This window comes from Accipiter gentilis, chromosome 6, assembly GCF_929443795.1.
Source record: "Accipiter gentilis chromosome 6, bAccGen1.1, whole genome shotgun sequence".
Lineage (NCBI taxonomy): Eukaryota > Metazoa > Chordata > Aves > Accipitriformes > Accipitridae > Astur > Astur gentilis.
In genome coordinates this window covers 14,463,211-14,475,671 of record NC_064885.1, presented here as the reverse complement: position 1 = coordinate 14,475,671, position 12,461 = coordinate 14,463,211, and the positions used below count along the sequence as shown (strand labels likewise).

General features: G+C 40.6%; 1 protein-coding gene across 3 annotated transcripts in view; it reads left to right on the top strand.

Moving 5' to 3' along the window:
- The window catches only part of UBXN7 (UBX domain protein 7), a 35,235-nt gene that overhangs the window by 12,250 nt on the left and 10,524 nt on the right, over nt 1-12,461 (top strand). For all 3 annotated transcript variants that reach the window (XM_049802367.1, XM_049802368.1, XM_049802369.1), the window contains exons 6-10: nt 4,566-4,712; nt 5,118-5,208; nt 6,330-6,457; nt 6,869-7,262; nt 8,016-8,095. In XM_049802367.1, coding sequence (XP_049658324.1) covers nt 4,566-4,712; nt 5,118-5,208; nt 6,330-6,457; nt 6,869-7,262; nt 8,016-8,095 — 840 coding nt within the window. The remainder of the gene's footprint in view (nt 1-4,565; nt 4,713-5,117; nt 5,209-6,329; nt 6,458-6,868; nt 7,263-8,015; nt 8,096-12,461) is intronic.

Sequence of the window (12,461 nt, the reverse complement as noted above, 5' to 3'; positions counted from 1 at the left end):
CAAGACTTTAGCAATGTTGATTGTGGCATCTGCCACAATCAGAAGTAGTTTCAGAGGATGAAATAGCTGATTGATAGATTTGATTGTCCTAAGGTCTCTGTATTCTTACTCAGTCTTGTAAATTAAAAAAAAAAGAAAAAGGGGGAGGGGGGCTTGTACATACACACCCTGTCCTGTTCTTTGCAGTAACTCAAATTTAAAGACATGTACACTTTCTGGTATTGGTATTCACTTTTTGGTGTTCTTGTACAGATCCTTGTCACATGGGATACCCTTCATTTCAAACCAGTGCTCCTCAACTTCATTGCAATAAAAATCTTCAGCTTCTCAATTTGTTGACTGTTACACCTTTGATTTTACCTTTTATGACTGTAGACTGCTGTACTGCTTCAGCCTGGGACAATTCGGGCCTCCTGTGAATCCAGTGACCAGAGACTCAAAATTCATCTCTAGCAAGCTGCTGTTAGCTTCTTCCTTCTCTGTATGCTTAGATAAACATGTATAAACTAAACTTTATTCCGTTCCAAAGTACCAAAGACTAAATGCTGTCGTTTTGATGCTTTTGTAGTTTAATGTTAATCTAAGTGGGGTTTTCTTACTATTATTAGTGTATGCTGTATTCTGTCCAGTGGAAGGGTGTGCAAGGATATTCTGCCAGTGTTGTGCCATGTACAGTTATCATAGAATCATTTAGGATTTTATCAGACTTAGCAAGAGTGGTGGCATCTAGTCTTCCTAAGGTTTTCATGTATCTTTGTTGCTCATCTTTTGTTGCTCCTCTTTGGGTACTGTAAGGTTGATTTTGATAGTAAATTTAGTTATCTTTGGTATTCCCCAAGAAAGCTCATTTTTCTTCATTTAGAAAGAAACTTCGTAATCAGTAAGGTGCAAAAAGTTGCCATTTCATTTTAACTCAGTAATACTAGCTTTTAAGAGTAGGTGAGAATTAACTTTTATTAGAAATTTAAATGTTGAATGAAATTGATTTTTTTTGTTTACTTGCTATTTGTGAAAAAGCAGTGTGCTTCAAACACAGAACAACTTACCATCACTAAACTTGTAAAGTGTGTGATTAACTAAATTGCACCATAGAAATGTGGTGAAAAAGATTTGATACAGAAAATCTGTAAAAGGCTTTCTTCTAATCCTGCAGGCTTTTGGAACATGGGCCACTAGATGTTAGTTACCTAGTGACTGGTGGAATGGGGCTATATAAACCAGAGGCAAACGACTGATAGGCCAGCAAGACGTTGACCTGAACTGCCTTTTTTTTCCTAGTAGAAAATTTCAGAAAAACTTTCAGAGCTTAAATACACAGTGTCACTAAAAAGTCTGTGTTTGAGTTGAGTTGTGTGGTTATATGATTAGGCTATTGTCAGTTAAGATTGCACAAGGGATTTGTAACTGTCGTTCCCTAACTAGTATTGAGCTTCAATGTGTATCTTCTTAATGTAGAATCTGCTAGGAATAAATCACTAGAGTGTAATAAATAACTAAATGGCACACCAAACATGCTTTGTAAAGAACAGTATGGTTTTGTTCTAATCTCAAAGACGGCTTTCAAGAGTTGCAGGTGTTCATGCATATGATGTAAGATATGATTTAATTTGTGGGGGTACACACCAAAGTGACTTAGTTTACATTTCTTGTTTAGGGAGGAGATAGTTCTGGCACATGCAATTTTGTACTTAACACTCATTTGGATTTCAGTATGTCTGTGAAGTGACTGTATGTAATGTTGTGGAGTTTCGAGTCTGTCTGTTTGAAGTTTCTTAATTTTACAAGTTAAACCTTTTCTAGCTGCTCCCTGCTTTACAGCTAATAGTGATTTTTTTTTTTCCTTTGTATGTAGCAAGCAGCAATAGTTTGGAAGCTAACCTAGTCATTGTACTCAAATGGTGCAATTATCTTTGCATAAGGTGCTTCTAGACTGGCCCTTTGCCTAAGCATAGCCTGCAGATGCACCTTTGGCACAGGAATGGCTGGTTGATGAAAGGATGTATGCCCTGGCCCAGGCAAGAAATGTTAAGTGTAGCACAGATAGGATATTTCTTGTTAGATAATCTCATGCTCTGATTTTGTCACCTGTTGTCTTCCAAACTGAATCATGCTTGATTATTAGATGTCCAGAATGTCACAAGATTCTGGCTCCACTTCCTTGTTTCTGCTGACTTAAGGAGCAGTGCATTTCAACAAAGCAGAGCCAGAAAGAACCACCACAACATTTATAATCCATATATGGTTCAGAAAAGTCAAATGAGAGGAAAACATGTTATTTTTAGTAGTGCAAGAGCTAGAGGTTATCTGGTGAGATCCAGTACTGAGTGTAAAACAAGACTTCTTTCATATTGTTGTCTAACCAGGTTGATGGTTTGTTGCTATAAGTTGTCATAGTGATTAAAAAGGTGAATGGGTAGAAAGGGTAAAGGTAAGCTTAGGACAGATTGGTTTTGTTTTGGGTTTGCATCTGGCCCATTGTATCTGAGATCCACTACCTCTGTCTTTGAAAGTTCCTACTCTGCTGATTGCTGAAAGCTTGAGCAAACATGCTTGCAAAGAGTGGTTATTCTGTACTTACCCTGTCTATGTGCTCTTTAAGTGCCTGGCGCGGACCTTTATACCTCGAAGGAGAGGGAGACATGGAGGGCAGTGGTATTGGAAACAGTGACTCTAAAGCCATCTGACATAGCTTTCGGGATACGCAAACCAGCTCTTGAGCCTTCCTTTGTTCTTTTGTCACTTATCAAAATAACCCACCAATATAATCTCCAAACCCACAGCATTTCTTCCCCCCACACTCTTCTCCTTCCACCCACCTCCAACCCCTCAGAAAAACAGCAGTAGCTGTGCAAGAGCAGAGTTGTGTGTGTGTGAGGTGGTAGCAATTTGTGTCCTTTTAAATGTTAAATGTGAAGCCCATTGTTTTTAGAAGGAAGTTAAAAGTAGCTTCAAAGCTATACCTGCTCTACAGGTGAAAACTCATCTTTGCAAATGTTCTGTGTGGAATTTCCTGCTTGCATCCTTTCAAGGACCTTAGCTGGATGGAAGAGAGGTAGAGCCAGGTTTTCACTAATATTGAAAAGTATACAAAGTATAGAAGAGTGAGATGCATTTTCCAGCTTTCTAGTTACATATTTTTAATCCAATGTGGATTACATTAGAACACAGGACTAAGGCAATCCAATTGACTCAAATAACATAAGGATTTTTGTTCCCTTTAAACTTGGGGAGTACCTCTAGGCCTCATCCTAAACTGATTTCCTAAAATTAGTTCTCAAAGTCCACAGGTAGTGCAAAACAAGTCTTTTAAATAAAAGCATAATGACTGTATTTAAGACCCTTACCGGTTACATAGGTGTCACCTGCCCCACTTTTCTCTCCTGGTGACCAAATACTGGATTCTGACACTGTAGTATTAGTGGTAAGTAGTTAGTGTGAGGTCCCTTGTGAGAACAGGAGGACTATTCCATGATTCTGCATTCATTTTTTTCCTTTGAATAAAATAAAAATTGGCTCTGCAGGTCACTTGGCCATGCAGAATAATTTTGTAGACTGAGATTGTGGGGTTTACATGTCTGTATCACACATTAGATAGGCTGACTATTTGAAAGTGCACTCGCTAAAATCTGTTTTAAAAGTAAAAACTTCGGTTTGGGGAACAAAATATTGCCCAAAACAGCAAAATCTTGCATAACATCCTAATTCCTTGAATTTGCTGTTAAGTGCATTACCAGCAGGATGGTGAACACGCTTATAGATAAGTTCTTTTTTTTTTTTTTTTTAAAAAGGAAAGGGAGTTCATATGCTAGTTCCAGTCTTTCCAGGTGGTAAGAGCATTCCTGCTGTTGATATAGCCCTCTTTTTTTCAACAGGTATGACAGTTCAGCGATCAGAATTACATTCTTGATCAAACTCCTACCATTAACTTGCAACCAAGCAATCAGACAATGCCAGCTTTGTGACTCAAACCAGTAAGATTTCTTCCTGCGCCTTCCTGTCTTCCTCCCCACTTGCAGTCTGGATAAAGAGCATCAAAAAAGGATGCCTAGTTTGGCAGTTGCACAGTAATAGAGTAACTCAAAACTTGGAGAGAAAAGAGAAAACATGCAGAGAGGGGGTCCTGTTGAATTAATGCAAGTGCTCTGTCAATTATGCGACATATTTAAGTAGAAGATGATCCACAGGTTTATCTTTAGAATGAGCAGGTCTTTCTGTTGTTGTCAGATCAGTGTGATTGACTACACTTTTTTCCAAACAAATACTTTATTCAGCATCCCTGTGTCCCCCCCAAGTTGCTTTTCCCACTCTGTGCTTGGCTTGTTGAAATCCAGCAGCTCTGTTCATCGATGTGATTCTGTAATTCAACCAGTCTCATTTAAAGCAGGTCTTTCAGCCCTGCCTTCTGTTTTGTGGATGCCTTTTCACTAGCACTGTCCATCTTTCTCACTGTGAAGGGGTTTTGGTGAAAAATCTGACAGTGTTAGAAGCCATCACTGATCGTTGCTGGCATTGGTTATGTCTGGCTCTTCAGTTTTACGTAATGAAGCTCTTCTCTCTGCTTACAGGCCAAGGAGTGTGGTCAGATGCAGAACAAATGGCTCATGATAAACATTCAGAATGTGCAAGATTTCGCGTGTCAGTGTCTCAACCGTGATGTCTGGAGTAATGAGGCTGTGAAGAACATAATCCGGGAACATTTCATTTTTTGGCAGGTGAGAAATTTAATGGGGCTGTGCAGGTAACTTCGTGTCCTGGTAGGTGGGGCAGTGGAAAAAAAGGGACTACTTCGAATAAAATGGCACTATTGCAGTTCTCTTGGTGAACTTGCAGAAAAGATGCAGTAGTTCATGGAGATGTAGTTTATGGAGGTAGGTGTAGTTTGTGGCTATGCATTTGAATGCATAAACTGCCTCTCACTTGTGCACTCCAGATGTTACCATGTAGCTTCTAATACATGGAGCATTAGAGGCACCTTTTCAGCTTGTCAGAGTTACTGAGAACTGTACGTACCATTTGTAGGGTATACGGTAAAATAGGGGAAAACTTTGTACATTTTCAGGATACAGTTTGTGTTCCATCTCCACCCAGTAATTTGCTGCCAACGTGGTATTTTGTAGGTATACCATGACAGTGAGGAAGGACAGAGGTACATACAGTTTTATAAATTAGCAGACTTCCCTTACGTCTCCATCCTGGATCCCAGGACAGGTAAGATAAGTGGTGGTTACCTGCAGTTCATACATCCTGTGAGAAGGACTGGCGGTTGTAGGCTAGAATACCATCTTTCGCAGTATGTGTTATATTCAGCTGACGAATCTCAGTTACATTGTTTTGCTCTCTGAGAGACCTTGTTGTCCCTGAAGAAGTGAAGCGGTATGTTTTGGAGGAACTAAGGGAATAGAACTCCCAAGGCTTGCTGAAATTTTATGTATTTGGTTATCTTACTTGGTATAGCTTAACGAGTACTTTGAAAATAGTACCACCTGGTGGTAAAACTCAGAATTTTTTTTTTTAAATGTCCTCTTGAAAGCTACTTGACATTTGTAAACATTACATCAATCTTCTTCGTGCTCCTTGCACAGTAACTTTGTGTGACTCAGCAATGACTTATTAAATTGCATCTTAATTTTAAAATACCGTTTTGGCTTTGGGTTTGTTGTTTGGTTTGGTTTTTTTTTTTACCTGAACAATCAAACTTCTACCTCCCCTTCCAGCTCTTCTCAAATTGTTACTTTCTCTTTTATATCCCAACACCCTTTCTTCTTTTATCATCATATGATGCAGCTATATTAATGGGCTGGTCTCCTCCTTCTCAGGACTGAAGTAATAGTGTCTGTAATCAGAGCTGAGATTTCTTGCTATTTGACTTAAACCACCCAAAAACTTTTTTTTTTTTTTTTTTTTTTTTTTTTGAGTTAGGATACTCTTCTTAGCACTTTACTTGTGGAAACAAATGCTGTTTGCCAAGGTGTAGAATCAAAGCAGGCAAGAATGTAGAAATGCTTCTTCATAAACTTAGTGGTTTGGCTTTTTTTTTGTTTTGAAGCCTAATTCACCATTCTGTGCACATGTTCCCATAGATAAAAAGAAAAGAACAGAAATCAACAGGGTCTGTATTTATGTCTGTCCATGACTGAAACCTTTTCAAGGGAGTGGAAGGAGGAAGCTTCATAATTATCAGGTGGTAGCCGGTAGGAAGCTGCAGTTCTACAAACAGGGACTCTTGCAGAGTGCATGCACAGCAGTGAACTGGTGTGTTTTGGTGTGTTTGACCACTAAGCTGCAGTCTTTTTCTGAAGTTATGTTTCATGACACCTTTCATTCCCTAGGCCAGAAACTAGTGGAGTGGCACCAGCTAGATGTGACTTCTTTCTTGGACCAAGTGACTGGGTTCCTGAGTGAGCATGGACAGCTGGATGGCCATTCTACTAGCCCTCCCCAAAAATGCTCTCGTTCAGTAAGTATGAGGCGCTCTCTAGGAGGACTGGAGAAACCTGAAAGAACATGCTAGCCTGTCTTCATTAAACTGTACTGATTTCCCATTCAGTAGTATAAACAGACTTAATGAGTTAGTGCAAGAGTATGCAAAAAATGGTGCGCTGGGGAATGTCTTCTCCTGTGATAACTATTTTTGTTGTGCAGTTTATGCTTTCAGCGTTTATTTTGGATTTAGCTTTTGTGCATGTGTGGAAGGAAAATATATTACTCCATGTGAAACTCCAAGGAGAAATCATTCAGTAGTCATAGCATGACTAACTTTCCATGCTGTTTGTTCCTGACGTTTTAGTAGCTTCTCTTTGGAAGACTGATAGCCAGTATGTATTTAAAAGCCATTTTAATGTATTTGTGTTATGTCTGTATTCAACAGGAGAGTCTCATTGATGCCAGTGAGGACAGCCAGCTGGAAGCTGCTATCAGAGCCTCATTACAAGAGACGCATTTTGATTCCTCACAGGCCAAGCAGGAGAGTCGGTCAGATGAGGAGTCGGAGTCGGAGCTTTTTTCTGGAAGCGAAGAGTTTATTTCAGTTTGTGGATCTGAGGAGGAGGAAGAATCGGAGAATCCTGCCAAGTTGAGGAAGTCTCCGCATAAGGACTTGGGGTATAAAAAAGAGGAGAGCCGGAGGCCTCAACCTGAGCCCCCTGCAAGGACTGAGCCTGGGACAACATCAAATCACAGAGTACTGCCCTGCATTGATGCAGAGATACTGGAGGAGTCAACTGACAAGCCTGAGAGTACATTTCAGGGCCTAGATGTGAATGGTAAGTTGCCACTTTTTTGTTTGTTTTTTTATAGTGACTTGTGTTTCGTTTTTTTCTACTGAAAATCTTTATATGCTGACAGTATGGTTTCATCCGTTGTTTTGAAAAGCTAAATCTTTTCTTCTGTCTTACTCCCTCCTTGACACCAGATGTTTGAGTGATTCACCTTGCCAGGAGCGCCACTTTGGCATAGTGACGCCGCAAACTGCAGAGTTGCGTTAGTCACTGAGCTCAAGTTTATTAGTTTGAGACTTTGTCCTTGGATAAAATACACGTTGGTGTAATGCAGGTGCATATGACAGGGCTTCTACCAGTATGGTAGAGAAGCAGAATAACATCAGCCCCACTTCCTGCTCAATTAGCTTGGCTGCCTTGACAGTCCGGACTGAGTTTTAGTAATGCAACTTCGGCTAATACAAACGAGTCCCCCGAGTCTCTATTCCTCCCTGTGGTGCCTGAGCTGGGATGCAGCAGAGTGAGGTGGTCTCAAAGACAGAGGTAGCACAGTGTGCTTTTCTCTGGGAACACCGACCATTTTCAGTCACTACTATTAACTCTTGAAAGAGTCCTGAGTGTGATGTGTATATTTTAAATGCATGTGGTAGAAGTATATCTTCATAGACTGGAACCTTGTATTTGTCTCCAGTCTGTAAGCCTGCTATGCTGTGCAGTAAAGTGTGCCACCTAAAAGCTATGGAAGAGCTCAATTCACCTGCCTTGTTTTTTAACTTGTAGTAACTTCCTTTATGCTAGGACCAAAGGCACAGCTGATGCTAAGGTATCCAGATGGAAAGAGGGAACAAATTTCACTGCCCGAACAAGCTAAACTTCTGGTGAGTGGAGTTAATCGGAATCCTTGTTTGAGTACAGGAGAGCTGAAACTGGAGAATTTCTTTTCCTGTGATGGCACTATTGAAATCGGATCTAGTGAAAGTGGTATATCCAGGGAGTGCTTGCACTGTCGTTCTGCTGTGTTTCTTCCGTGTCATTCCTCTCTTCCGATCAACAGACTCTGCTGGCTCTGTATGTTTCCATTGCTGCTTGGGTTGTGGGTACACTCTGGTGTCTTCCTTAGTCCCAAGCCTGCTAGTTTCTTTTCTAAAATGACTCTTAAATGGCTTTTGCATTAATCATTGAATTACCATAAAATACTCTCAGCTCATTTGTTTGTGGGGTGTTTTTTTTGTTGTTTTTTTTTCTAAATTAAAAGTTCAGTCATTGCCCATGGTCACACAATGATAAAATCAAAGGCAAAACTCTTCATTCTTGTTCTCCGTCTCTTTCATCGTACTTCCACACTCCCTTCTGGATGTGGGTGACGGAGCAGACTTTGGAGGAAGTTCTCCCAAAACAAATTTATTACAATATTTAATTACTGTGCTTCAGGTGTGTGTCTCAGCTGTGCTTTGGGCTTGTTTACCGTGGAGAAGTTGATGTGGATGGCATTTCCATCAAAATTTTGGAGGTGCTTATCTGGAAGCAGTGTGTTAAGAGGTCACTGTATTCCTGTTAGCCATGAGTTTTCATGACATGGTGGCCAGTTAAGCTCACTTTAATGTAATCAGCCTAAAAGCTCTGCATTGAACTGTTAGGGAAGGCAAAAGCACATCTCTTCAGAAGGATCTTGTGCAGATTTAGGAGAAAAGTGTCACATCTTTTACAGAAGTTGAGACTATAACCTAGTCTGCAGCACTCTAGAAATGTACAGTGTCTCAAGCTCATATTCTCATCCTTAAGTTTTTTGCTTGAAAATAAAAGATTTTAAAAAAAGTTGCTTTTGTTACACTGTCAGCTCTCAAAACCAAGCGTAAGCAGGTAGGATGTAGACTGCCTACAGTGTTATATGTGGAGTCCTGGGGCTGAAATATAAAGACTGAGGAACCCTGGCAGAGCATTGCTTTTACTGTAGGAACCAGCTTTACTTTCAGACCTTCATTCTTGTTTTGTTGTAGCAGTCATTGGTGTATAATCTTTTTCAAAGTACTCTATTATATCTTAACTGCTTTTTGAAAAAGTCTATTAAATAAAGTTGTATGTATTATTAAACATGTAGCACTTCTGAATACTTAACTAATTTATTTAGGTGGTACATAAGTGTAATATTGATATATTCCTGATAATCCTGACTTCTGGTTTGACTCCTTTTATGGACTGCGGTAGTTAAAGGAAGTTAATCTCAGCATGTGATGTACTTTGCTGCTGTCTGCTTTAGAGTCAGCAGAGGAATTTAGGTGAGTCAAGGTTTGTGGGTAAAGATGTCTTTTTATTGCAGAGCTGAACAGGCAGCTTTTATGCTCATGTCATGTGATCTTTTAAAGCCATTTCAGTCAGATCAAGATTGAGTCTCAGATGTTTCTTTGTGAGCATCATTTCCATGCTGATTTTTTTTTTTTTTAGCCCTTAGTTGCTCCCATTTTAAAGCTGTCCAGAACTATAAAAATAAATTGTTTAAGGAGGCAGTTGCACTTTAGAAGTTTTAACTGATGATATGAAGTTGTTCTCCCACCAACACTGACCATTTTGAAAAACTTTTTTTTTTAAATTATTGCATTGTTATCAATCAAGAGTGTCTTCTTTACACATTTATCTCCAGGATGTGCTTTTGCCTCCAATATTACCGTAATCCCTTTTCCCCCAGGCAAAAAAAAAAAAGGTAACACTGCCTTTTTATAGAAGCAATTAGTAGGCTGACTTCACTCTGTTCAGCAGCTCAGCTCTTTGCACCACTGACTGATTGCCTGAATAACTTTTGTTGTCTACCTAGTGTTATAAGGTATGTAGGAAAGGCTGGCCTTTAAATGGGACAGTTGCCTGAAAAGGAAGTCAAAACCCACTTAATTGCATTCCTCATGAGACACAGGCATTGTAATCTGCAAAGCCAGTTGAAGAACAGTACAGGTAAAAGAGGACGTTGGGGCAACACTCTCCTCATGCCAAAGGTTTGTGTGTGGATTTTGATGACTTCAGAAGAAATCTCCGTGCAGGTACTTCCCTGGCTGTTCTGCAGTCATCAAATCTTGGAAAGATCCAGGTTGAAAAGTATCCCTGGAGATCATCTGGTCTAACCCTCTGTTGAAAAGCAGGACTGTAGATGAGGTTATCCAGGGCCCTCTCACGCTAAGTCTAGAATACTTCCTGCAAGGGACATTCCACCAATTCTCTGGGCAGCTTACTCCAAAGTTTAATTTCTCTCACGGTAAAGGATTCCTTCCTTATACATAGATTAGATTTCCCCTGGAGCAATTTGTGTGTGTTGTCTCTTGTTACCATGCGTCTTTGTGAAAGAAATGCCTTTATCTTCTTTACATTGGAACATTGTGATGGTATTGCCACCGAGCCTTTTCCTTTCTAGCTGAACAAAGCCAAGTCCTTCAACCTTCATTCATGTACCAAGGCATGTCCTCTACTTTAGTTGTTTTGATGCCCTCCATTGGCTCCTCTCCAGTTTTTCCTTGTCCCTCTTGAATGTGGAGAGAACAAAACTGAACACAGTATTCCAAGTACGGCCGAGAAGAGTGGCGTAATCGTATGCCTTGATCTGCTGGCAATATGCTTGTTGATGCAGCTCAGGTTTCCTGTTGCTGCTGCAAGGGCGCACTGCAGACACGTTTGAGCTTTCTTGATGAGTTTTGACAGTCTCTCCGTGACATCCTGGATCTGGGCTCTAGGCAAGTAGCAGGCTTCCAAGACTCGGAGTTAGGTTGGCAGTTGAGTGCCTCAGTCCCCTGCAGGAGGAGTCCCCTCCACCAGCATGCACTGCTTCTCCCTGCTGGTTTTGACCTGCTGAGGTGGACCAGTGCGTCCAATTGTGTCTTCCAGTGGAATTTATTTGTCCTCCCAGTTTATTGTCAAGACTTCATGTAATTTTTTCAACTGATTTCCACTTCTCTGCCCCGCCCCAAATGAGAGGAGAGCTGTTGTTTTGCTGCCACAGGTCTTCAGGGTGCCTTATCTTGCAAGCTGCTGTCCTCCCAGCATTTGTGTCTTGCTTCTGGTCATCCCATTCTGTCTGCACCACAAGGCCTCAGTTCCTGCCCTTGCAGTGTTGCTGCCAGCATCCTGCTGCTTTCCTGCTCATCTTCCCTGATGCAGCAGAACAAGCTGACCTCTTCCAGCAGCTCGTTGACCTCATGCTCCATCTGCATTGATGCCTCTGAAACATTAGGAAGAGTGCTGCAGGCTGTTGTGGGAGACCATATCCTGTGTCATGTCAGCACCATATGATCAACAGCTTTCCTACCAGAACACAAACATTAAAATGAGCAGCCACCCAAGTGATCTCCTGAGCTCCTTGTCTGTGAGCTGCAGCAGTAACTGCCAAGTGCTTGTTTGCAGCCACTTTTTTCTGTGTGCTGTGTCGCTGTGGTCCCAAAGCAGCAGCTAAATAGCAAAGGGAAGCTAGTGCAGTAATTAGTACTAGTGGAAGCTTAATACTGCTAGCTTACTTCCTTACGCTTAATTTACTGGCATAAGTTGCCCACCAAAACTATGTGAACAGTATTGTTGGGACCCCCTTATTTTTTCATACTTTCTGTTTTATTACATACTGATTTATCTTTTTTCCCCTCTTTAAAAAGCTACTGTTGCTGTATCCCCTACTGTTCTGCCAACCTCCATTTCTCTGTCCCTGTCTATTCATGCTTTACGCTCATCTGCTGTGTTTCCTGATGAACTTGGGAAATCTCTCTCATCGTAGCATGGACATTAGCTTTTCCTGATATGTCTGCTTGTTGGGTTGTGAGGCTGATAGCCCTTCATCCGAATGCCCTCTGTATCCTGCCCCAATTGCTTTTGTAGGGAGAGAAGTCCAATGAATTGGAAAGAGCTTTAAAAAACAAAACCACCCCAAAACCTCATGTTTCTTGAAGGCAAGGGGGGTGGGGGGAGTAAAAATACTGCATTTATTTTTGTCAATGCTACACCACAAAAATGCTTCTTTGGTGGCTTTTAGGTTTAGTGTAAGGGTAATGTCTGATAAACAAGTGAGGGGGCATCTATTATTTTTTTTTAATCTTAGTTTACTGTGACTTGAATGTGTGACGTGGAATTCAGCTTGCTTGAATTAATGTACTATTATGTATGTCTTCCTTCTGTTTAAAGAATCAGGTAAGGGATCACTTGGTAATTAGTTTTTGTGATTATTCATACTATGTGGGCCAAATTAGATATTAAAGAGGTTCTATATTATATGCAAAACTT